At 43.2% G+C, this 25,799-nt stretch overlaps 2 protein-coding genes across 2 annotated transcripts; both read right to left on the reverse strand.

The window, feature by feature from the left end:
• Positions 1-558: 558 nt before the first annotated feature.
• On the reverse strand, positions 559-14,324 carry LOC119449634 (transmembrane protein 165-like). The gene is made up of 7 exons (XM_037712854.2): positions 13,811-14,324; positions 11,643-11,853; positions 9,723-9,821; positions 8,387-8,463; positions 7,078-7,260; positions 5,253-5,358; positions 559-1,257 (listed from the first exon to the last, which is right to left on the reverse strand). Exons 1-7 carry the CDS (start codon positions 13,928-13,930, stop codon positions 1,169-1,171), a joined length of 885 nt encoding a protein of 294 aa, XP_037568782.1. The 5' UTR covers positions 13,931-14,324; the 3' UTR covers positions 559-1,168.
• Positions 14,325-19,454: 5,130 nt separating this feature from the next.
• LOC119449636 (transmembrane protein 165-like) lies at positions 19,455-25,610 on the reverse strand. Its single transcript, XM_037712856.2, has 6 exons — positions 24,965-25,610; positions 24,743-24,841; positions 24,604-24,659; positions 22,273-22,404; positions 19,726-19,831; positions 19,455-19,609 (listed from the first exon to the last, which is right to left on the reverse strand). Exons 1-6 carry the CDS (start codon positions 25,119-25,121, stop codon positions 19,539-19,541), a joined length of 621 nt encoding a protein of 206 aa, XP_037568784.1. The 5' UTR covers positions 25,122-25,610; the 3' UTR covers positions 19,455-19,538.
• Positions 25,611-25,799: the final 189 nt, after the last annotated feature.

Raw genomic sequence — 25,799 nt, forward strand, 5'->3', positions numbered from 1 at the left:
ACCCACTTTTACCCCCCAAATTTAAACAAATGTAAAACTCAAGAACGAAGGACCCTAAGTATACATGGTGCTGTTCCTTAATTGAGCAACAAAATTTGACAAAGTTTGCAACCTTTCAAGGTACTTATCAGCAGTAATTAAAAATGAAGTGTGAAAAAGTCCATGTACACAAAATGTTTTCCTGCTACGTAGAAAAGTTTTCCTTTCTTATAATGTGTAATATTTTGTACAAATGATTTATTGGCTGTGTTGAAATGAACAAGGGCATGTCTCTAAAACAAAAGTATTAGAAACAAAGAACAGCACATCATAAGACAAAGATTACTCTGTTTTGCTGTCAACATGCTCAAAATTTAATGGCTACCAGCTCATTGAAAGGCAACTACAAAGATGGTTAAGCATACATGATTACAGCATTGGTACTTTGTGCCATGGAGGAGAACACCCAGTTGTAGCACTGATTCCAACGTATGCCTTCAGCTGTTCTATGCTTCCAGCTAAAGCTTGATTGCAAATATTTGAAAATGTTTCCTGTTGCCAGAATTCCTATTGGACAAATTGCTACAAAAATGTTTTTATTGCTGAGTCTCATACATGAGCGCTGAACAGCAACCATTGCAAAAGCTATACATTGAAATAAAAAATTTGTACAAGGATTTACATGCCACGGTTACAGACCTCCTTCCTTAGGATACGACACATACAACTGAGCAGCAACAGAATAGTAGATTAAACAGGACAACAAGCTGCACGCTATACCAAGTAACAAAAACGAGCTGAAACATGCCGGTGCCCAAGAACGCTACGCTATATTATCTCCTCAAGCTAGCTGGCTTAAACAATTGATTTGTAGGCATGAGCTCTACTTAAATATATAACAAGCAAGGATCACAGAATAACAGAATTCGTTGGGAACATAAGCAGCCTGAATACTGCTGCTTACACATACTAAATGCGGCCCCAGTTAATCGCTCAACTTCCAAGGGACCATTTAAGAATGCCCATTAAATAAGATATAGAAAGACACTATTGAATTTTTCATTCACTTCCTACAGTTTGCAAGCCGTGGCCATCCATAATCCGTGCGCATGAACTTTACTTCTTTATATCAACAGTCCTAAACTTCACATTCTCTTTGGTGCCTTGGGCCTGTCAAAAAGCTGCAGCCTCATAGGCTCCTCAGTGCTTTTTCTCCAGACCCAAGATACAACGATGACACTGCAAAGACCAGGAACACAACACCTCCGATGAAGGTGACTGCAAAAGAGAGAGAGAGAAAAAAAAACATGAACATTCCAGGAGATGCTTAACAAAATAAGTTAATTTCAGGTAAATTAATCCCTTCTTCAAAACTTTCTTGCAGCACTAATAATAGTGTGTCTCCTCAGTGTGCTTGTTGCTGCCAAAATAATAGTAACAAACATTTTGTGGCCTCCAATCTGAAGTAACAAATATCAACATTCGAAACCAACTAACCAATCCAGATGGCCACATCAAAGTGCTGTCAGCTGCACTGTATGCTTGAGCGACTAAATGACTGATGGATTGGTTTTAACATTCCAAAGAAACACATGAGAGGCACCAAAGCAGAGGGCTTCAGATTTATTTCTACCACCTAGGGTTCTTTAAAGGGCACTAAAGGGAAACACTAAATAAATAGATAAATAAACTGATAGGGTATTCTTTCAAAATTATATAGTAACGTTGACTTCTGTTAATTCGACCCTTATAGGACCAACGAAATTGATCAATTTGTTCGGTGGGGCGAATTAAACAAGATGCAAAAAAAAAAAACATCGAAACACACCACGAATTCATTTGGCAGCATTTACATAATTCTAACACACCCCAAATCAAACATGCACCTGTTTTTATGTGTTCAAAGTAAAATAATTGATGTAGAGATAATGAAAGCACCTAAACAAAATAGAAATCTAATGCACACTCGATTTTTTAGCGACAAAAACAGGCATAGGTCTAATATGTGTTGCACAGAAGCACCCGGTTTTCTAAAGTCAGCTTTGCCGCATGGCATCTGTGTTACACAGCAAAGCATCCACACGCGGTTTTCAGCCCATTATTCTTGGGTAAAAAAAAAAAAAGTGCCTTAGAATCAGGTAAATACCGTAATCTGACATTGTGAGCAACAGTTATTGCTTGAAAATATTCCTAAGGAAGCCATAATATAGATGTTTTCGACGGGAGATGATGTGTGTTCAACGCATTCACTGTTCCCTAAGCTCTGCCAAGACTGATGCTGCCAGTAAAGAGGTAACTATTGGGGTCACCATAGGGTCAGTTCAAGTTATCTGGTGAAGGTAATTTTTACGATCAAAATAACGAAAGTTTGGGCCCATGGAAATGAATCGGCGCCGGCTGGAACCTTCGGTTATGATCAAATTAACCGAAAAGTCGAATTAACGGCGAGTTGAATTAACAGAAGTTTACTGTATTCATTAATTTTGTGGTAGGAGATTGATTACTAGAAGAGAAAATGAAAGGCAAACTTAATTTTTTTTAATAACATCAGTGCTAGTACGTAAATGTGATGCCACAAATTCCAGAAATATTTTTCATATTTGGGCCACTGTGGCACAGCAAAGCTCTCGAAACTTACTAAATCCAGTATTTGGCTCCTTTAGAATGTAATGCAGTCCATCTTGACCAATAAAATGTCCAAATGGGCCCAAGCAAGAACTGTCAAAATCCATGAAAACATGGTGCGCTGGTGTGGGAACTTCAGGGCAGCGTCACCACCCGTCTTTCATTTTTTAGTCCTTTCTGGCTTATCAAACGTCCTCACATGGCAAAAGTGGCTTTCTTGGTATTCTAGAAAGGTAATTTACTAGTACAGCTTAACTTATTTTGTCTTTAAAGTCCCTTTCATGTGCAGCCAATGCTCCATAGAAATGTTTTTGCATTCTGCTGTCAACAAAATGCAGCTGCCAAGGTTTAAAATATAAACCCCGACCTTGTCCTCAGCAGCAGAACGCTAAAGCCGCTGAACCACTTAGGCGGGTCTAGTGTATGCTTGTAGGTGCCACTGCAGTAGTTACTTGCCAGGAAGCAAAGCACTGCACATTTTATTCTTGTTAAGATGGGCATGCTTAATTATGATGCTGAGCTAAACACCTAAAAACATTAGCACATGTCAAAACATTGACGCACAATGCAGCAACAATGGTTGCTATAGGGCTCCAGCAAATCATCACTTCATATAGATAGATGAAGTACAGTTAAACCTCGATATAACCAACTTTAATATAACGAAATTCTCTATATAACAAAGTATTTAACTTTTCATAACCTCTCGTCCATAGACCTCAATTTCCATAGACCTCAATTGTCCATAGACCATAGACCCTGTTTAGAACCTCAATATAACGAAGTGTGTTTATACACGATTTCAATGTAACGAAATTTCACTGCTACCGCAATGGAATACTGAGAGAATAAATGGAAACTTCCGTGGATGCAGATGGTCAAATAACTGAATTACAAGCGGCTCCTTGCGAACACACCTCTCATATTGTGCGCCGTGCGACAAGAGTGACTGCCGAAGTTCCGTATAAAGTCCAAATGCAATAAGATCCTATCGCGCCCCGCGCACTGTGTGCTTTAGGTGTGAGGGAAAGCCTGTGAGGGTGAGACAAGAAAGATGGTGGCTTCACGAGTGCCGCCTTCCCACGGGAGCAAAGGGAAAGATGGGGAGGGGAGCGAGCTTGCGGTGATCGCGCATGCCTCGATTTGTGGCGTGCGTCTCGGTCGCGGCTGCGCATTGCTTTAAGCGCAGCTGAGGATGAGCGCACGCGCAGCCGTGCACCCCCTGCTTTAGAGGTAATCTGTTGCGTGAGCAATGAGCGGGCGTACCGAGACGGCATTGCATCATGTAAGCTGTTTTCCCGCGCGAGTATTAGAGGAGGTAGCGTAATCTCGAGTTTCGGAGACCCTTTAAAGCGAGAGACAGACAAAGCATTCACTCCCCACTGCCGGCGCTTTTCATGATCGCGTTGTCCCAGCGCGGACGACGCTATCAGCCGTGGGGGGGGGGGGTTAGAGCGGACGCGAAGGCGGGGCTGGTTTCGCTTAATTCATACTGCCGATGTGAAGATATCGTCGACATGACTTGAAACAGTAGCAGTCCGTCGCCAACTCTCAAATTCAACAACATGAATTGTTTTCTCATTAAAATTTGCTATTTTTCTTTTTTTGATTGCCCGATAATTTGGAAAATTTTGAGGCCCATTCCTGTTCGATCTGCGACTGTACTTATTTGTATAAAAGGTCGAATTCCAATACAAAGAAATTTTACTATAACGGAGCAAATTGCCAATTTTACCGACTTCATTATATTGAGGTTTAACTGTATTCAAATTAATGCAGGTTTCATTACGGCTATCATATTGTCTGGCACTTCCCTAGCTTAGTCAACAAACTTGTCGGTGCAGACATTGAGGGTGAAGTTGGTGCTACATCAAGCTGCTCAAGAATTCTGAGCGACAGAAATCCACAATAACAATAAAATAAATCGCCCAGTACCATGTCACGATTTACCACATAAAGAAACAAATGTTGGACGCACGAAAATCACACGACAAAACACAAATGCAGCCTTTACAACACAGCGAATTGTCCTGTCTCATGGCTTGGCTTTGGTGACTACCGGATCAACTAGGCTTAGCTAGCTTTGGTTTTGAGGAGGCGCCAGTGATATGGTCAGCAACCGTGTCGGTGATGCATCAAAACAAAAATATTGCTCTTTCTGCTGGACAACCTGACCAAATCAGCATGCAGCCGTGCAAGTGAAGCCTGAATTATCAAACACTGCGCTGTAAGGTGTCCCAAAATGTTGGTTGTCGTTATACATTAAGTCTATGGGGGCCAATGGCGGTGCCACGAAGCTGTCCGAATTATCAGACAGCGACTGTAACTGAAAGCGAGAATCTAACTACAGTAGTACTTTGTTATCATTGGATTTTGAATAATCAGTCACGCTTTGCCATATGAATAGCATGCAAAAGGTACATTACAAATTTATGTTATCAGTAATACTAAAAGGTAATGTCAATTTAGGGTGGGTCTTTCACCAACACAAAAACCACATAATGTGCGTTATTTTTGTGATGTCTTAACAAAGTGTTGGCTATGTTTTTTAGTCTGGGAAGTGGCAGCTGTAGTCGTGATAATAAAGCACCTCTTGAACTGAAAAGACTATAGTGCCTTTGTTTGCAGTCCCAGGCACTGTCACTAACCTGTTCGGACAGATATCCACTGTGCCACCAGCCTTCCTCCTATGACTGCAAGCAGAGTGCACAGGCTGTGGCCCAGGATGGCTCCAAGTGATACTGCCACCGGGTCCTGGGAGGTACACATGCAAATAGACACAAAAAGCTCCCATTCGATCCAACAGTTCGGGTGCACCAGTAATAGAATTATTGCACTATAAAATGTAAAGCTAATGCACTTTCCCTATACCAAACCACATTTTACACTAACTTGAAAACACGAGTAATGATTTGCAACACGAATGTTGGCACACAGACAATCTTCTACTGTGACAGCAGTTAGCTGAAATCCTGATTAAACTCAAGATAAATCCTTATTAAAACAGGATTTGCTCCGTCCATCCGTTTATTCTATTATGTCACAGTGTGCGTTGTTCTGCGCTGTTATCCATGCATCATTTAATTAGTGTAGGGCTTGGATATGATGTGCAACATTTTACTGCAAGAGCAGTTAGGTAAGGACTCAAAACAGCATCTCCTCTGTCTGTCTTTTTGTCTATGCTATTGTGTTGTAGCCCTGCCATCCTTACGCCACCATCATTGTCTCAGTTTCAGTTTATTATTCATAAAAGATACATTGTTGGTTATTAGTAGTATACAGGCGAGGGTCGCAAAGTCAAACGACTGCAGCGGGACCCTCTGTTAGCAAGAAGATTGGTACAAAATGATTAATTGATAGAGCAGTATAGGAATTATGCAATTTACAAGTAAATAAATAGTTAACGTAGTAGTGGAAAGGAATACATTCGATTCTATAGAAGGAGTCATACATGCAAATAAAAAATTACGCACATTATCAATCTAAATTATACAAACCTATTTACCAAATGAAGTACACACTTTATATACAAAGAAAATTAAACAGGACAACCAGTTATACAAAATAAATATTTTAAGTTCATATTGAATGCATGCAAAGGTGATGACGATTTAAGTGCATAGGGTAAGTTATTCCAAAATTTAATCGCTGAGAAGTAGGATGTCATTTTGCTATAGTTCGTGTTACATTTAGGAAATAAAAAGTTGTGAGTTGTCGCATCATTATAAAACTTTCTCATAGACACCTTGTGAAACACTTTGGCTGTTGGTAAACCGTTTGTAGTAGCCAAAAGTACCCATAAATGGAATTGTTATATGTGGGCTTGACTGTATTCAGAAGTGTATAAAGACTTGACAAGTACAGTGGAATATCGTTGATACGACCTTCATGGCAACCAGAATAAAGCGTATCATCCAACATATTATCCAACCGAATTGTATTTTCAGGAAAAGAAAAAGAAACATACTATTCCGAAAAACGTATTATGCAGAATCGTATCAACGAGGTTCCACTCTATAGTAAGCAATGTGCAAACTAGTACACTATAAAACTGACATTATTTCTTACACATCCTCGCATTTTTTTTTAGTTATAGGGCAAATAAGTGCACTACAAGGCATCATGCTGGTTTCATTTTAGTGATGGCAGCAAAGACCACTAAGTGTGCAAAAAAACTGTGTGTGTGTGGGGGGGGGGGGAGGGGGGTAAGCAATGCAAAACTTTAGTTTAGCATTGCTAAAAAACTAAAGTTGTTAAACTCTCACTTTGCATATTTCAAAAAAAAAATTGTCTACTTGTTGCTACCTGTTTATAAAATACTACTGTATTACCTATCCCTGATCCACTCTCATTCAAACTAAACAATATTCCACGACTCAAAGTCAAATTGGCAGGCTTTATTTTTCATGAAGACGCATGAGCATTCTTTTGGGCCCTCAAGTGAACCAGCTTCTGCTACCTTATCCCGCTCACCTCTCGTGCAGCGAGAATGATTGTGGCAATCTGTGAGCGGTCCCCCCATTCTGCCACAAAAGTGAGGGTGAGGGCCTGGAAGAACACCTGGGACAGGAACAAGCGCAGCCGCCAACGAAAGCTCACTGATGATGATCCGGCCTCCATGTTGACTACCGAGTCCCTCGCCTGGCTAGCACTGTCCTGAAAATAAAAAACACAAGCATTCAAACACCAGAAGCAAAAGTGCACTACATTGCAAAAGGGCACACAGATGGAGTGGATTTGTCATAATGCCAATAAGCTGCCATTTTCTCGCATGTTTCTAATTTTATCATTGTTACTTGGCTTATAATAGCATTGTGTTGCCAGTTTGTACTTAAGTGTTTGGTTATCAATAAAAAATTTCAGTTGTGAGAACAGCATGTCCTGTCAATACATGTTTGTCTTGGTGTTGTAGAGCTACCGAAACCAGGTTTGACTGCACTGCACCTCGCTCCACCTCGCTAGGTGTTTCCCACAGCATTCGAGCGCAGAATGCATGAAAATGGCAGCATTCAGGCTGTCGCCTGTATTTTCGCTTTCGTTGGCGATTTAGTTTGTCAGCAACTGAACCGTAACTTCAGTCACTAGTTTCCCAAATTAACTTCTTCAGTAATTTAACTGTATTAGTATATGCATAGTTTCAGCACAAAATATCCATCCCTCCACTTAACCAATTTAAAGCTTTTAAATTTGAAGGTGTTTAATCTAGATTCAAGCAAGTACAACACTATTCGCATCATGCATGCAATCTGATTACACATGCCTGTCTTACTCTATTGAATTGGTGACAACGTTGACAACAAATTCAAGAGTTGATGAAATTTGAGGTGTATTAGCTTGGATGAATCAGCCTATTCTAATGAGCCACCTTTTCTTCAGTATGTACTACATGCTTGCATGTCTTAAAACAACAGCTAGTTGATCAGCAGAAATGCCAAAGTTACCAACACAGTCGTTAGAAAGTGCGACTACAAGATGCTGTATCACTACCTGGCATACACATGCCCACAGCCAAATGCCGCAGTCTTCCCTAGCACTTGCAGCTACCTGTGCCCCTATGGCTTAGTCGACCAGGCGTCAGTCTCAAGACATGAGTCTTGAGGTTCAATCTCAGCAAGGTATGGTGCTTTCTAAAATGGCAATAAGCCATCTGCCCATGAAAGCATTGGCATGTCCAACAACCTCTGTTAAAACAATGCTGTACACAAAGCCCACAAAACCGCACTTCAACCAGTGTCAAAGCTGCCTTCTACCACACAAAACAAGAACCGGGTTCTGTACTCACATCCATTTCTTTTTTGCTCAGTGATTTCTGGACCTCTTCGTACTCATCCAGGCCTTCACCAGGTTGCATGTCATATGCTGAAATGAAACAGACAGCTAGTCTTAAAGAAAATAAACAAGATATGAAAAATAAGGAGGAGGAGGGTTAAGCAATAGTACGAGAACACACTTTTTTAACTAAAGCAGACTTTTGATGCAAAGTGTTATTATGATTAGCCCCTGGGTTTCTTCCATATGTCCGGCTGGGCAGCCTCAGTCGCAGCCTTAATAATACATTTTATAATTACATGTCAGATGATGGATTTCGAATTAGTATCTCCAAGCACAGTAGCCCAATTCTCTACTCATTAGGCCACAGATGCATGCACGACTTGACAGAATAACGACCTTACCAGTTCTCTCGTGCAAGCCAGCGCTCTGAGATGCTATGTGACATGGCCCCACTTTCGAGATCGGTTCAGATGCAACACTCAACAAGTGTTCCATCTACTTCACTGGTGCTTTGTGAGCTGGAGTGTTTCCTCATTCTCTCTACACTGATGTAGCGTGCTTTGCACTCCGGGTGGTGTTGGTGTTCCCTCAGTTGCAGCCTCCGTGCAGTGTCCACAAAGCTTGTTGTGGGCAGGTGTCTGAGAGTTAGGTCAAGCATTCCCTCTCTCATTTTCTCTCTTACAAAACAGATGATCCAAATAGTCTAGTGCGATGCACATGTGTGGAGTGTTTCCTTGTTCCCATTGCGCTGATATGTCATGCAATGTATTCGAGATGATGTTATGTGCTCTACTACTACAAATCGTCAGGGATGTTCACAACACAACCATGCTGTATATAACCAGCCGCTTAGTGGGTATGCATCAGTCTACTTCTAATGGATTCTTATCGAGTCACAAATGTGGAAGTGAAGTAAACACAAACCAAAATGTGAAATCACTTGATCACATGCAATGAGCAGCAAATGCTTCTCATTAACATAGATTCCCACAATGTGTGGGATCAAGCTTTTAATGATTAAGTAGTTTATTTCATTTAGTTTTCACTGATAAAGTCATTAAGTTGCTTAAAGCAGCTTCTGTTGGTTTTCTGATGGTAACATTAAAAATAGCTGAACTAGATTGCTTATGAAAAAGCAGAATCTGCAGTTATGTCACTGACTGAGGCTTTTGTGCGCAATAAAATCAAGTGACAAATGAGAGCAATAAAAAAAGTCTTGCGAAGCCTGCCTGACCGTGTTCAATGTCAATGCCTACAACCTTTGAAGATGAAAAATAATTTGATATCTGCATGTTAGCATGTGCTTTACAGAAACTGCCAACATGCACTATTCGAGAATTGCTTACCTTCTTTTATCATGCGAACACCAAAGAAGACGAAGAGGGCAATGGACAAATAATGCGTGTATATACGGGGAATAACTGTAGTTACAAAGCCTAGGCCAGCTGCAAGAAAAGGAATACGAAAAGTGAGATACCAGGTAAAATCAGTACTATGGTGAACTAAAGAAGGCTGCTTATTTTGACACATTTGTGGCAAACCCTAAAATGAGCACTGCACTTTGATTTTAAGAAATCCAGCATTGATCAAAATAAAAATCAATATGAACTCCTCCAGCATTTCAATACAACTGTCATTGGTAGACATCATAGCTTGGCAAAGACTGAGCACTCAAATTGAAGTCAGCAATGCATACTGTCAATGTACTTAATTTTCAATGTCAATACTTCATTTAGCTGTCAATATAGTGCCCCCATATATGCTTCCACTGGGTCTAAAGTGGCACAAGTGTATCCTGTGTGCTGCTCATTCCACCATTCAATAAGCACTACCATATTGCTTGCACAGCTCCAATGTTTTGTGCTGTACCCAACACTACACACATGATCCCTATAGTGTGCTCGCTTCAGTAGTGCCAAAACAAATAAAGTGACAGCACAGTAGCTGTGGTTGAAGTGCTTTTTTCCTTTGCATTTCCACAACCATTTTGAGACAGAACTGAACTGTTGTTGCTGTGCTCCACTGTAGTACTTGATCCACTGTCAAAGGCCTACATGATTGTCTGTCGCAAATATATTTCCTCATTTGTGCTGAAACACTATAACACTGTGTTGGCTAATGATAGAACACCCTGTCTAGAAGCATGTTTACTAGTTACATGTGTCCTATGCACTTTACTCAGAATAAGCCACAATGCCCCCATAGACACCATTACAGATTCCCCAGCAAATAATACCCTATGATCATGATTGTCTAAAAATCCTGGTGGAGCCATCTGTGACATGGAAAGATAGCATTGCCCTCCTGTTATTCTAGGTGTGCAGTGCATATCTCACTGCACGTACTTTGTGTTTGTCAAGCACTGCTAACTTGGTGGCAAAGTGAAGTTTTGGATTCACGAAAGTTGTACAGTGGCCCATCTATATTCGATTTCATGCATAGCAGGCAACACTACAAAGGCTAGGAAGACTTCTCTCACTCTTGCATTCGTGACAAAAAATAGTGCATCCCACATGAAAAGAAAAGTATAGGTATGCGTCATGTAATTTGATGGAACAATGTCTCACACCATATTGCTTGCACAGCTCCAATGTTTTGTGCTGTACCCAACACTACACTATAGTGTGCTGGCTTCAGTAGTGCCAAAACAAATAAAGTGACAGCGCAGTAGCTGTGGTTGAAGTGCTTTTTTCCTCACATTTCCTTTTTTTTTGCATTTGTTGCAAAATATGACACAGTTAGTATCACATGGAATGTGTTACAGATCTGAACTTCTTTACCACCGAATGTGCGCAGTGACACATTTCTGAGACCAGCAGCTACAGCTCACTGCTAGTGCTTGCGACCAAAACATATTAATTCACAAACTGTAAGCACAAAAGTGCATAAATAATATGTAATTTCACACAACCTTGGGTTCACAAGTTGTAGTTATACATGAAATATTTATTCCGTAGAAGGCACTGCAGATCAACAGATACTACACTGTGAAACACACAGAGTGAGACTTTTGTAGTCACACTACTTGCACAGTTTCTGCAGTGTTACCTGAAAAGCATGAAACAAAGTGTAGTCACGGCTAATCATAGCAAACTTTTAAAAAGTGCCAATGTGAAAAACCCCTACAGATGTCCGTGAAAACTGACATCGTTGATGAATAAAACATGAAACTTGAAAATGAGATTTTGGCAGTGACATGGCCACCCTGCTTACACTAAATATTTTCATGTCATAGTAACCTGGCAGAATCGTAAAAGCACGGTTACCTGAGAGCACTGTCATGATGGACAGAGCTGCAATGGCACCCCCAAATACGACCAAGCGTGAGTGGCGCATGGCAAGGATGGCCGCAATGAAGAATGTCTTATCTCCAAGCTCAGAGACAATGATGACTGAAATAGCCCCAAGGAATCCATGCCAGAATTCTGTGTTGGACTCCAAGGATACACCATCTCCAGAAGTTGGTGTGGCAGCAGGCTGAAAGCAATTTGAAGCCATGCAGCATTAGGAACAAACTCAAACTTTGCATGAAATTAGCACAGAAAATGACAATGCCTGCTACAAGTTGCTTGCAAGTTCCCACAATACACAGGTAACAGGAAACTGCTAATTTGAGCTGAGACTTTTCCTAAAATGGTTCAATTTTGGCCACCACGATGGTGCAGCCAAATTGCTACGATGCCCGTTTCCCCATAATTAAGAGGCCGTTAAAGGGGCCCTGAAGCACCTCTAGAACATAGTAAGAAAATGTTGGTGATCTGTCGCAGAGGCTGCTGCGAACTAGTGAGCCAAATATTACTGCACTGCACACGACAGGGAATTTGCTATCTACACATCTGACACAGCAAACTATCACTTGCTCTCGCTTCCGCACTGTTGTCATGCAGCATCATCGCAAGCAGCTAGACCCACTATTGGCTGATTTTATGATCGTGAGAACATTCTCAGTAATACACAATTGCTAATTTGGAGTTCAATAATGAAAACAGGTATATGTTCGGGATCTCAAAAAGGCATAAAAATAATTTTATTTTTGCACTATTGGTCTGCGCATAGCCTCGGAGACAGAGGCGGCGTGCTGCGTAGCGCATTGTCTACCATGACGGCCACAGGGTGCTGCAACAAGCCCTTTCACTGCCTTGATACTCAACTTTTTAGCAGGGCTTTGCCCTCTTGGCTTCTCCCTTGTGTAGCTTCCAGTGCACTAGCAGAGACGAAAAGAGAGAAAGCCGGGTATTGGGTGCGATAACTCCACTTATATTTGAAGGATTCGAAAAATTTTGGCAGCGTCAGATTTGCAAGACGACGTCTTTTCGTAGTGGGGGCATTCTACGATTAGTTAATGCTAGACGTTTAACATCACCTCTAGAAAAACCATCATCCTGTTCAAGCAAGTGAAGAAACGGCCACTCGCTTGTCATCTAGAGTGAATATAATGAAGCACTGTAGCGTTGCAATGCAAGAACCTCATGCTTTTTCCCCAGTCTCTGTCACCCGATGGGTGGACTGCCCGTAAAACTAACGACTGCACATAGTTTGGAATTGGTTGCAATAGGCAACACTAGGCTTTTTAGTTCTTCGCTAATGACAAGATGTTGAAGATGATTCATACGGATAGCTCTTCACCTATATCTGTTTGCTGCTCAATTTCAAAAGTGGTCGTCTTTCACTCTTACTTGCTGGACAGCTGAACTCGCTATTTATACATATCCAAACAAAGTTAGAAAAGTATCTGGGAACTCAAATTTCAATAGTGCCTCTTTATCTTGCACAGCTAGTTCAATAACTCGGCATCCGAATATTGATGTACAAACACCGATGACATATATAAACTCGTAATGAAAGTTTCAAAAATTCAACTGTCTTGTATGAACACAGCACAAATCGAAGAGATAATCGATTGCGTGGACGTGTCTTGTTTGCTACCTCCCAGCTGCTACATCGCTGGTTTTTAGCTGAAGAAACACATCGGCTAGCGTTTGATGTGCCTATTTGAAGCAGAAAAATTTAATTCACAGTGCCATTTAGGAAGCTTTGCAGCTTACAGCTGCGCGACACATTTAATTTCATGCATCTCAATTTACAATCTTAAATAGTGTCACTGTTACTGCTAGAGTAAATACTACGGAGACTATTAGGGAAATACACCTTTGTCATTCGAAGCGAACGATCACACAGTAAGCAGCATGCTGTACTTAAGCTGTATGCGACACCCTGTCCATCAGCTAGTCTAGGTAATAGCGCCAGAACAGGTGCTACTTCAACAGCCACAGTGAAACAGTGACAACAACGTCACCTCACCCCACGTGCATTCGTCGGGTTCGCTTACTGCCACCGTGTGCTCACAGAGCAGAGATGCTGCAGGATGGATGCTTACACAGGTAATAGTGAACACAAATAGAAGCCACGTGAACTTTTGACACCGCCATCATACCTTGAACACATCTTCAGACGCACGAAATTCCAAATTCGGTACAGCACCTTGGAGCTGATCAGCAACGTAGGCATAGGCACTAACGAGAAGCGAAAGCGCGACGATGAGCTGGGAATACATAACGGAATGAGAGACGCGAGCAACGGCAGTGATCAAAAAGCTTATTTTTTGGTGACGCGTTGACCAGACCGCCTGTCGGTTTAGTCCAATGCAGCAATATAGGATTAGTGAAAGTCCCGCATGATCACTCTTCAGCCGGCCGAATACAACAATTGATCCACGAAACCCGGCGAACGATTCGCGCTACGAACAGGCACCTTGACACGCGTGCTGGATAAATATGACTTTCACGGAGCGGCTATCCATGCTCGAGAGCGAGCCTTCAGCTTTCCAGATGAGTGAAATAGAAGCTGCATTTCCGACGGAAAAGAAAACTTGTCATTAAGAACAGCAATGAATGCCCATCGCGCAAGAACCACCGGACAAGTCGTGACGGCTATGACGTCACTGTACACGCGTACCCTTTTGAGTACAGACTTGTCCGAACGAAAACGACGGTTGCGAGCGCAAGTGGCGCAAGTCGCTAGTGTCGCGTCGCCTCGCGCCGCGAGCATTTGAACGTCTCGCCCAGTTACTCACCACTGCTCCAAGCCATAACATCTTCGTAAATAGGCAGATTATGACGAATTCAGGCAAACATAGGATGCGTGAGCCTCCTGATTCTTCGTGACAAGCTCGTGAACGTGGAGATCGAAAGAAGCACTTTGCACGTGAGTCTGATGATGATGATGATGATGATGTTCCTTTATCATGTCTTTATCATGATCTTTATCAGTGCCTGACAGTCGTCATTTTTCTGCACACTGGTGTCAAGCATGTTCATACTTCTTGGTCCACACAATCATTTTATGTGCATGTTCTGATTGCCCTTCTTAAATTCGAAACATTTGTTATTCAGTGCCAGTCCCTCTTATGGCATCTAATTCGTTCTGAGCTTCTGGCGAGCCGATATTATCTACCGTTAAAATCTAAAAACGTTGGTTAAAACTAAAACTAGAAGAAGAAAAAAACACTGACCACGTTTTGTCGGAGCTGTGCAGAAGCAGACGAAATGCAAAAAAAAAAAAAAAAAAAAAAAAAAAAAAAAGGACACACATGCACAATATCACCTTGGATCAATGTTACATAAGTAACATCGCCTTGATACTTCTCGGTCGGCTGCACGTCCTATTTGCTCGGCTCTCAGTTTAGAGGGATGACATAGAGAAACATACTACGCAGTATGTTTCTCTATGGGGATGAGCAATGTCGCCTAGTCGGTCACTCAGTAGCGCACCCAGGATCCCTGCCAGGGGCGGGGGGGGGGGGGGGGGGGGGGGGAATTTGTGTGTGTGTGGGTGTGTGTGTTGGGGGGGGGGGGGTAGCAAGCACTTTTCATATTACGCCATTTCCTTGCTTTAGCCAGAAGAATCCAACAGCAAATAAAATGTCTAATAATTATAATAATATGACACCAAGGATGATGACGATGTTTATTTCTTCAGCGTTTTACTCAAAGTAATTTAAGTGTGAATGAATAGATACAAGACAATGATAGATCAGTTGTTGCTAAACAGGAAAATTCGACCTCAAGCCACCTCCTGAATTGTAATGACAATGTGAGCATAGCACTGAAGGTACACGTTGGACTGGTGAGGCTGGACGCATGGGTGGAGTGGGGATTAACTCGGCCTCAGGGAGGGGGGGGGGGGGGGGGGGGTTACAACACCCGGCAGCAACTGCGTATTGCGCGGCCGCGCGCGGGCTTTATTTTGAGAGTGATCTGCGATAGGGCCAGAGCCTAGTTTTGCCGACGGCTCATACCTTTGTGTGTGCTGTGTTCTCGCCGTTCAGTTTGCGTTGAAGCGATAGACAGCACATTCACTGCTGCTGTCACGTTTCCTCACGCCAGCGTTTTGACAGCGAGTATCCGCGGTCATCGAGTGTGATGTGTTCATGTTTGCCTGTGCGCGCTGACACCATGCTTGTTAATTACGTTAGTAAGCGAATGTTTACAAGTTTATACGGCCGATAACACTACTAACTTCGTGTAGCTGTCTACTAATTTGCTGTCGCAGTCGATGCTTCGACTTTCGGGCGAAACTGCGACGTTTTACAGTGAAGCTGTATATGGCTAGGGCAAATCCGTTCTCCGCGAACAACCCGCGAACTGGCTCGTTGGAGCCCTTCGGCGAAACCGCGCGAACGCGCTCATGCCACTGCTCACGCGTTCGTCGTCGTCGTCTCCTTCCACAGCTGGCTCCGTTGCCGCTCATCATTCCAGCGTAGAATTTCACTTCTGTCGTCGTAATGGGGAGGCCGCGTTTACGGGGGGGTATGAGCCATTGCTTAAGGGTGTATGAGCCATTCATTGTCTTACGTGACGGACAGATTTAAAAGTTGTTGCAGTTTCACCTGAAAGGCGAAGCATCAATTGCGATAGCAAACTTGTAGAGAGTTATACGGAGTAATGATATTAGCTTTATCAGCTGTATAAACTTGGACATGCAGCAGCATCGGCAACACGCAGAACTCTTGTCGACGCCATCGGCGTTTTGCCCGCGTTCGCTCAAAATGCGTGCGGCGTTGGTGACTGTTGCCGGAGCCTCTGATATAAATAGGCACTTCGTGCCGCAGCTAAACGTCGCCTCCCTTCCCTCCCCCTCCCCCACGGCCTCTCGCGCGTCGGAAGAAGGCGCGTTTGCTCTACATATATGGTGATTGTAAAGGAGAAAAGAGACGCCTACTTCTGCAGCCCTTAAGCGAGCACAGCGCAGAACGCGCGTTTGTTCTCCGCCGTGCGTTCACTCCCCGTGAAAGACGCGCCCCTCGCGCCCTTTCACTCGCACATACAGCGTTCGGCTGCAGAAGATAGGCTTCGCCCAGCCATGGCGACTCCACTCTATCCCTTCTTTCGCTCCCACTTACCCCTCCCCGTTGGCGCTGAGCCGTGCTCCCTCAAGGGCTGCAGAAGATAGCGCCAACCTTTCCCTTTCCCTCAAGAACCACTTATCATCATCTGCAGAAGATAGCGCCAACCTTTCCCTTTCCCTCAAAAACCACTTATCATCATCGATTTCTCCTCCAAATGACGTCATACGGAACCTCACGGCGACGGCGACGCCGACGGCAGAAATCTGCTTTTGAGTGTCCATATAATTGCTATTGCAATAATAACAGAGGTGATACGCGAATGTGTGTGCGTAACTATCGTCACGATGACCACCAATAAGGACAATAAATATGTTCGCGCCTTTGTTCAAAATCGGTGTCACCTCTGTGTCGGGCGCTAAACAGCTTCGCTGGTCATCCACCTTGGCAGAGTGGAATGGCTCATGATTTTTTCATTTGTTTATTTTTTCCCTGCACTGGGTGGCAGGCTTGCAGGCGCTCACGCGCAAAGGTTCTTGCGTATCTGTTTTGCCTGCAGATTCGCTCTTATGCAGACTCGCTCTTGTGCAAAATAGGTAACTATTACAATACAGCGTGTTGTTTTATTGCGATAGCAATTATATGGACACTCCAAAGCAGATTTCTGTCGTCGCCGTCGCCGTGAGGTTCCGTATGACGTCAACGGCGATGAAATCGTCGCTGCACTCCGGACGCTGTATGTGCGAGTGAAAGGGCGCGAGGGACGCGCGCTTTCACGGGGCGCGAACGCACGTTGGAGAGCAAACGCGCGTTCTGCGCCGTGCTCCCTGAAGGGCTGCAGAATTAAGCGTCTCTTTCCTCCTTTCCATATATAGAGAGCAAACGCAACTTTTTCCGTCGCGCGAAAGGCTGTGGGGGGACGGGAGGGAGGGAGGGGAGGCGACGTTTAGCTGCAGCACCAAATACGTATTTATATAAAAACGCCGCGCGCGTTCGGTGCGAACGCAGGCAAAATGCCGACGGCGTCAACAACAGTTCTGCGCGTTACTGGTGCTGCTGCATGTCCAAGTTTATACAGCTGATAAAACTACTATCCTTACTTCGTATAGCTCTCTACTAATTTGCTATCGCAATTGATGCTTCGCCTTTCGGGTGAAACTGCGACAAATTTTTTTACTGCACTGTGGCAGATGGCACAATTCTAACCCTTGATCTAAACTACTCGATGAGGCGACCATTACTTCTACAAGAAATGAAAATGCTTAATTGAATAGTTAGCAAAATTACGCTAATGAACTTTTAAATTACTTATATTACGGCCCAATGGCCCATATATTTTAATCTGCGAATTGCAGCTAGCAATTCGCAAGGCGTATCCATTTGGAATGAATTCTCAGGACTGCACCAATTTCGAGATATTAATTTTCAAAGTGTCCGACAAAATGCATTGGTGTTCCAGTTTACTTTTGTGTACTTCTGTGCTGGTATGCATCAAACTGCATTTTCTTTAAAAAAGTAACTGGAACACCAATGCATTTCGTCGGACACTTTGAAAATTAATACCTCGAAACCGGTGTAGTCTTGAGAATTCGTTCCAAGTGGATAGGCCTTGGGGACTCACCGGTTATAATTCGTAAATTAAAATATATGCCGTAAAATAATTAAATAAAGGTTAATTGGCGTAATTGTGTTAATTATTCAATTAAGCACTTTGATATCCCCTAGCTGGCTGCCTCATAGAGTAATTTAGATCAAGGGTTATAATTGTGCTATTTGCCACAGGTGATTTCTAAAAATGTGGCGCAGCTAAAAAAAAAAAAAAAAACACCTTTATATCGACACGGAACGCGACACTATTATACTCGAAGCCACGTAGCGCAAATCAGACATAATGAACACAAAACCGCGGACACTACGAGCGCTACATGTACATATGTAGCGCTCGTGGTGTCCCGTTTTTTTTTTCTTTGCGTCTGTATTATTCGCGCTACAATGGCTTCAAGTAATAACCAACTGCGAAGAACAAGCTATTTTAATACAACTATATATGGTATGGTACAATCTTCTCGTGCAGATTTTTGAGCGATCATTTATTATTATTATTATTATTATTATTATTATTATTATTATTATTATTATTATTATTATTATTATTATTATTATTATTATTATTATACGTGTAATCAGACCTCAGTGTTATTAACAATTAACAGAATGGAACGTCAAATAAACGCATGTAGCCCTGTGCGATGCAGGGGTACTGCAAAAATCACCGAGTTGGTGCTTTTGCTGTCCGTTATCCAGCGGGGAGTCCTGAGGAACATTAGGCTCGACTTTGGCCTCCCTGAGAATCTTATGCCTAACATCACGAGTACTCCATGGGGCACAGCCACAGCAGGTGATTAGTGTACGCCGGTGTCCGTCGATAGATGCAGGAGCCGGGCATTTAGGGCACGTTCCAGCGTTATCGGTCGTAGATCCCCAGGCCCAGATGACAGCTGGTTCGCTGAAGTAAGGCTTAAAGGGACTATAACACATTTATAATTACATTTAATTAACCCGTGAGTTACCTTCATAACCCAGCAAAGGGGATATAGCCAGCCAGTCTATACGCTGCCTAACCTACCCGCCGTTTCCTCTTTTTTCTACGCTCCCTTTCACCTCACACCTTCTACAATGGTTTGCTTTAACTTATCATGAGAGGTCTATTGTAAAGGATAGTTGCGCTTGTGGGCAGTGTGCATATGAGTTTAATTGGCGACGAATAACACACACAATGGAAAGAACGGTGACGCGCGTAGGAGGTACAAAACAGTTGTCATATTGTGGGGCCCATGATAACGTTCGAGCAAGCGAGCAGTAAGAAGACGCAACCACCCAGAAGAGTAACTGAAAAGGAAGAGAGAAAAAGGAGTGTTCAGCTGATAGGAGCATATGCATGTTAGAAAAAATATATTACAATCGGGCTTCAAAAGTGTTGATAGAAGTTTCAAATGTAGATTCACCTGAACGCAAGGACATCCTATCTGCTATCAGGCATCCACCGTAGGCAGCAACCAAGATGCACACCGCGTGGCCCAAGATGGCGCCCGTGACAACTTTTGTGACGCTCTGCAATACAGCACATAGGCTTAGCGGGTCGCAAGCAGGCTGTATTTTGTTCTGTACATGTATACACTGCTGTAATACTATCACATAGTAGGATTCCCAGCGGTTCCTATGCAGGTAGGTCGTAATGAAATAACCTGTGTACTCGTACATGCAGCCACCTGCAGCGCACGCACGTGTGCTGAAGTGCAGCATACATCCTCATTCTCCTATGGGGCCTCCGCCAAGCGCAAGTGCGTTATTGAACTAATCGAATTTCTCAAAGTAAATTGCGTCATAAAATTCGTAAGGCACGACACAAGCTGCAGACATGATAGTTTCCGATTGTAATACCACGGCCGCTGGATAAAAAAAAGGATAAAAAAGGATTTAAAAAAAAACTTTTTTTTTTATCCAGCGGCCATGGTAATACGAACATACGAGAATAACGGCATCGTCACGTGACGATATCGCCTGATGACGGAATATGATTACGTCATCACGCCAAACGTGACGTCACGCGATGACGTATTCGTCAAGTGATGATGTCACCTGATGACGTCATGTGCTGCCTCTTGGAGAAGCAGCAGACCGTGAGCTTCCCGCTTCTTTGCAGTCTCCGGGATCGGCACACATTTTTCTGTGAGCACCGCGCATGCGGACATGAAAAATCCCCACCAACTAGAGGCTAACAGCTTCGCTGCAAAGCTTCGAAACCCTCTTATACCCGTGTCACACGGGCGTTTCGAAGGCCTTCCAACCAATGGTCAGTTGACTCAAAGGTCAAGTTCGAGCTGCTACACGAGCGGTTTCGAAGGCCGTCGAGTCAATAGTCTATCGAGTCAACGGAGCACTCTACAACTCTATCGAAATCTCGATGGCCTTTGAGCTACGGAAGCGGAAACAGCGCGAACATGCCCTCTCGTTCACAGTGTGCTCGTACTCATGGTTAGAAAGAACAAATCAAACGAAAATGCTCTAAAAATTCTGTGAGTGTTATTAATTATTCAATAAAGTATTTTTGGTACTTGATATGTGCGAACTGCACGTACTCTCGACAACAGCGACGTGCTTGTGTTCATTCCTTCCTCCATGTACACTTTCCCTCTACTTCATGTGCTGCCGGCTGCCGTCATATCGCCGCCATTTCGCCGTATAAACAAACATAAAAGAAATTATAGTGCTTTTAAGTGGTTTTAATGTTGTTTAACTTTTGGTGACATGAAAACGAAAATAAAGATCCGCAGCGCCACACAATTTTGCGAGAAACGCCTGAATCACTCAACGGCCTTTCAAATGTGCCGTGTAGCAGCGCGACAACTCCTTTGAGTCGATAGAGTTGTGGCGTTTCGAAGGCCGTCGACTGGAAGGCCTTCCAAATGTGCCCGTGTGACACGGGTATTACATTCTTTATCTGCTCTGGACCATCACCGACTGCACCTTTGGATCGCACTTTTTCTTTTGGCAGTCTTGTGGTCGGAAGTGCTTTAGGAAGTAAATAACAAGCTGGGGGCACATAATTAAGGGCGCACGAAGGATTGTATGTATTTGTTAGCTCTTTTCTATGGGGGTTATGTGTTGTTACTGAATGTTACAAGGATATTTTTGCACCAGGCCGGGAATGAACGAGGTGTACATAAACTTCAGAATTTTAATCACAACAATGGATTTACTTTGTGTGCCTCTCTCAATGCACGGTTATATAGTTCGGCTTCCGCACGACCCCCCTTTCCAGGCGACACCGTCTGTCCTCCCCCACCACATTCCCCCCTCCTGGAAAATGGCAACGCTACGCCTCTGCTTCCACATTTTACTTGAAGCTGATTTAGCATACTAATTTTGGTCGCCCTGAAGCACCGGTGCCGCGCGGCGATGAATAAACACGTGTGACCATTTGGACATATCGCTTCACCGTCGGCCAAGACAAGCTCGCGTGACGCTGAGGCGCTGACATTCTCGTGCACTCACGGGCGTCACAGCTGCGCTCTTCGCCATTTCATTTTCCATTTTCTGGGCGAAATAGGCCGGAATTAATTACTCGCAAGAAATAGCAGCGCAGGCTTTTCGGAAGTCTGGAATCTTCGGATGACGGGTTCCAGTAAGTCTCGCATTGGGACAAGCTGTCCGACTCTCTCAGCCAAAAGGTTAGTCTTATAAGAATAGCTACTCGTCTAATTACCGAGTCACTCAAAATGTACGCCGCTGTGATAAAGACAATTTCGAGGAAGTAACTTTATTATTTCATCGTCCCGGTTTTTGAATAATTTCGAAAGCATTTTCCGAGGCAACCTGGACGTCGCGCTTTTATGGCCCGATACTGGACTTCGGTATAAATTTGCGACAATAAATTGTGCGAGATTAAATGAGCAGATATTGTGCTACAAGTGCGAATTGCTCACGGTTTGTTCGAGCGAAATCACATGCGTTCGTTACCGCATGCGCTCATTCGGTGCGCGCACACTTACCTCATTGGCTGCTAGTGCGATCGTAGAGATCTGCGACCTGTCGCCCCATTCTCCTAGAAATGTCAAGAGGAACGTCTGTACGAGCGCGGAGTTGCCCAAGAGCTTTGCCCAGCTTTTGTTTGCTCCAGACGCCTGCAGAAAAAAATCATTATCATATTGATGTTACGCAGTAGAACGCAAAATAAAAAAGAAATCAGTGTCGATTTAACGTTAAGTGCGAGAGAACTGCGTTAGTATTACGTGGCACCTCTTTCAGAATCCGGATCCATGATTTAAACCGCATCACCACTTTGCAAAGCGCTGTTCAGGAGCTCACACGTCCTGCCTCTTCGAGGAGCGACGTGCAATTGACGGTGGTCCGGAGAAGACCGGACCACCTCTCTCTCTCTCATATATATATATATATATATATATATATATATATATATATATACATGAACATACATACATACATACATACATACATACATACATACATACATACATACATACATACATACATACATACATACATACATACAGGCACAGATACATACATATATACACACACCTTTAAAACTTGACCGGCTTCTCACACTTCACACACATACTTTTTCCCCCGCTTTGACACTCCTAATGCTGACGGATAAAAAGAGAAAAGAACGAAGAACGAAAAAATTATACTTCATCGATTTTATCGGCACCTTAGACCCTTTGGGGCGTATTTTGTCCCCTCAAAGTAAACTCCATATATTAGGGAGTTTTAGATTTTGCTCAGGGATCACACCCTGCTTGCGCTGTTTTGTACCTATTTTGCTTTCTTTTGTGTACCTTTCTGCATTCTTTTGCAAACTCGACAGTTTGAGTTCCCAAACTTAGGGTGCGCGAAATCTAAAACTCCCAAATCGTCCCCTGTCTTGATTGCGTTTTCTTTCTTTAAAACTCTGCGCTCGCTGCTTTCCTGTCACGCATTGTATTTAGATGACGATTATTTGTTTGGAGACAAGATAAGCCCCAAATGGTGAAAGCGTTTTCTTAGTGCGCTGTAACTGACCTGACTCCCCAACGCTTCCAACCTTGCGCAAAATCAAACTCCTTGTTTTTAAGGAATACTGACACAAATATGTCGTGGCCCGTTTTCCTTTTTGGTGTTTGTGTTTTTACGTAGCCATCGACTCCGTAATTACGGTACGAAGCCTCGAATCTTCGAGAGCGCCACAATCAATTAATCACAACACCATTTATACGGCCCATTCAAAAAGGCGCGTCAAGCTCAGTGCGGCTTTGTCCGTGAAAAAGCAGAATCGTCACGTCGCTTTGGTTGAGGTTCCGGGCCTTCCTTTAAAGGAAAAAAAAAAATGAAAGGAAAAGAAAATGAAGAATAAGAATGTAGCGGAAAATATTTTATGTCAGCATTACCTCGAAGTCCATCTCGTTCAACACGACGACGATCGAATTAACCTCGTCGACATTCATTGCCGCATGCTGGGGTGCGAGTTCTGTCCTTAGTGGCGGTTTACAGGTATTGTTTTAATGCGCTAGCACTAGGAGTGTCAAAGTGGAAGAAAGTGTATATGTGTTAGGTGTGGGAAGCCGACTACCATCGTCAGCTGCGCTATATATATATATATATATATATATATATATATATATATATATATATATATATATATATATATATATATATATGCTCCGGACCGCCATCAGTTGCATTTCGCTCCTCGAAGAGGCAGGGCGTGTGTCGAGTGAGCAGCTGAACAACGCTTTGCAATATGGTGAACACCTCAAAGTGGTGCGACAGTAATGCTAACGTATTTCTCTGGCGTTTACCGCCAAATCATCACTGAATCAATTTTTGTTTCTTCGCGAACCAACTTAATTTATTGCCAGGCAACACGCCCTCACGGAAATCGGCACCTTGTTTTTCCATCGTTACTACAACTGCGCCTTTATCAGGGACACTTCTTAATCTGGTGGTATACACACGCCTATATTCTGACAAAGCCTTTCCGTCTCATATATTAGCCCGTAAAGTACGTGTGTATAACTCTCAAGTCAACGATCGTCGAGTCTGTTCACTGTTACACGGAAATTTGGGAGAAATAAGAACAATAACCAAAGCAAGTGGATTTCTTAGCAATATTAGGCCTAGTAGGCTAGTATGGAACACGTGCTTCCATGAATAAAGGCGTGACATTTAAATCGAGCTTGAACTGGCTATAAGAAACGCCTACAACTCTTTCATTCTTACAGAGCTTAACATCTCGAAGCGAGGGCAGTGCAAGTAATGATTTAATGAAATATAGACGAAAAAAAAAAAAAGGGGGGGGGGGGGGGAGACACAGACTATACCTCGTTTTCAGCTTCCTGTATGACAACCTTAGTTTGGCTTTTTTCCATTGCATAACCTGAAAAGACATGTGCATATATGTATGTAACGTATATATCCTATAATAATATTATTGAAGTGACGTGCCACGATCGCACTAACCTTCAGCAATCATTCTGGAGCCGAAAATGACGAGAAGAATCACGGACAGGTAATGCGTGTAGTCCTTTTGCATGATGGAGGCGAATGAACCAATCATCGCTGTATAAAGAGAAGAACATCGGTGATGGGAAGCATTGTTATACATTTATGACATGGAGGTCGTGAGTCATCATTTTCGCACCACGTACCCTACGTTATAAGGTACTATGTATATCTGCGTACCTGAACAGACGGACATCAGCGCATTGGCCGACAGCGCTCCTGCAATGGCGGATGTCTTGGAGTGTTTCATGGCCATCAGCGCCGTAATGAAGAAGGTCTTGTCTCCCATCTCGGAAAATATGATCATGGTAGCTATTGCAAGAGTTTGGGGATCCATCTTTTCTGGCAATCGTCAGTGCTGTAGCGCACGTTCGAATATGGTTGAATGACAGGGCACACACTATGAGACTATAAACAGTGCTAGGTCAGCTGCCTTCGTGAACGGGCGTTTACCGAAGGTCGAGAAATCTTCAGCTCCTTTAACGATATAGCTCCGGAGCGGTCGAGGCTTCGAGTGAAGTGTTGGTGTTCCGTGCGGCTGCAGCAACGTCTTGTTTATCTTCTGGAAGCACGTATGCGCACATACGTGTGTCTTGAGCCGATTGTCTCCTTTCAATTATCTTATCTATTGTCTCCACGTGCGTGTCCAGGCTGACATCGCAGTCTTTGAACAGGCAACAAGAAACGGGCTACTGATAGCAACTTCTTTAGGTGCGATGGACGCGCGCACCGTCAAAACGCGCGACGATATCTTAGCGTCTGCACATATATTCGCATCTGTAATCACAAGTGAAATACTTGCGTTGAGAACATTTGTTGAGTGAGGCGCATATCTGATATATACAATGACCTCTAAGGATATGGATTTTTTTATATCTTTGTTAATGATATACGTGTCAGCAGTGCAAGAAAGACTCTTCGTGTCAGAAGCTGTCGTTCAATTTTCTGTGATATTTGTGAAGGTGTCGCTTCCAAATGAACACAGCTGCACATCTTGCAGGCGACGCGCTTGCAC

The sequence above is a fragment of the Dermacentor silvarum genome, chromosome 4, assembly GCF_013339745.2.
Source record: "Dermacentor silvarum isolate Dsil-2018 chromosome 4, BIME_Dsil_1.4, whole genome shotgun sequence".
NCBI lineage: Eukaryota > Metazoa > Arthropoda > Arachnida > Ixodida > Ixodidae > Dermacentor > Dermacentor silvarum.

What these genes read in the sequence shown, in the direction of transcription:
- LOC119449634 (XM_037712854.2), bottom strand. Translation starts at nt 13,930, where the DNA reads ATGTATTCCCAGCTCATCGTCGCGCTTTCGCTTCTCGTTAGTGCCTAT. An exon ending in TGTTCGCATGATAAAAGAAG is followed by an intron (nt 8,464 to 9,722) that starts GTAAGCAATTCT and finishes GTTTCATTTCAG; the next exon opens with CATATGACATGCAACCTGGT. An exon ending in TCATTCTCGCTGCACGAGAG is followed by an intron (nt 5,359 to 7,077) that starts GTGAGCGGGATA and finishes TGTACCTCCCAG; the next exon opens with GACCCGGTGGCAGTATCACT.
- LOC119449636 (XM_037712856.2), bottom strand. Translation starts at nt 25,121, where the DNA reads ATGGATCCCCAAACTCTTGCAATAGCTACCATGATCATATTTTCCGAG. An exon ending in TACAGGAAGCTGAAAACGAG is followed by an intron (nt 22,405 to 24,603) that starts GTATAGTCTGTG and finishes TTTTTTCTGCAG; the next exon opens with GCGTCTGGAGCAAACAAAAG. An exon ending in TAGGATGTCCTTGCGTTCAG is followed by an intron (nt 19,610 to 19,725) that starts GTGAATCTACAT and finishes CTTCCTTTTCAG; the next exon opens with TTACTCTTCTGGGTGGTTGC.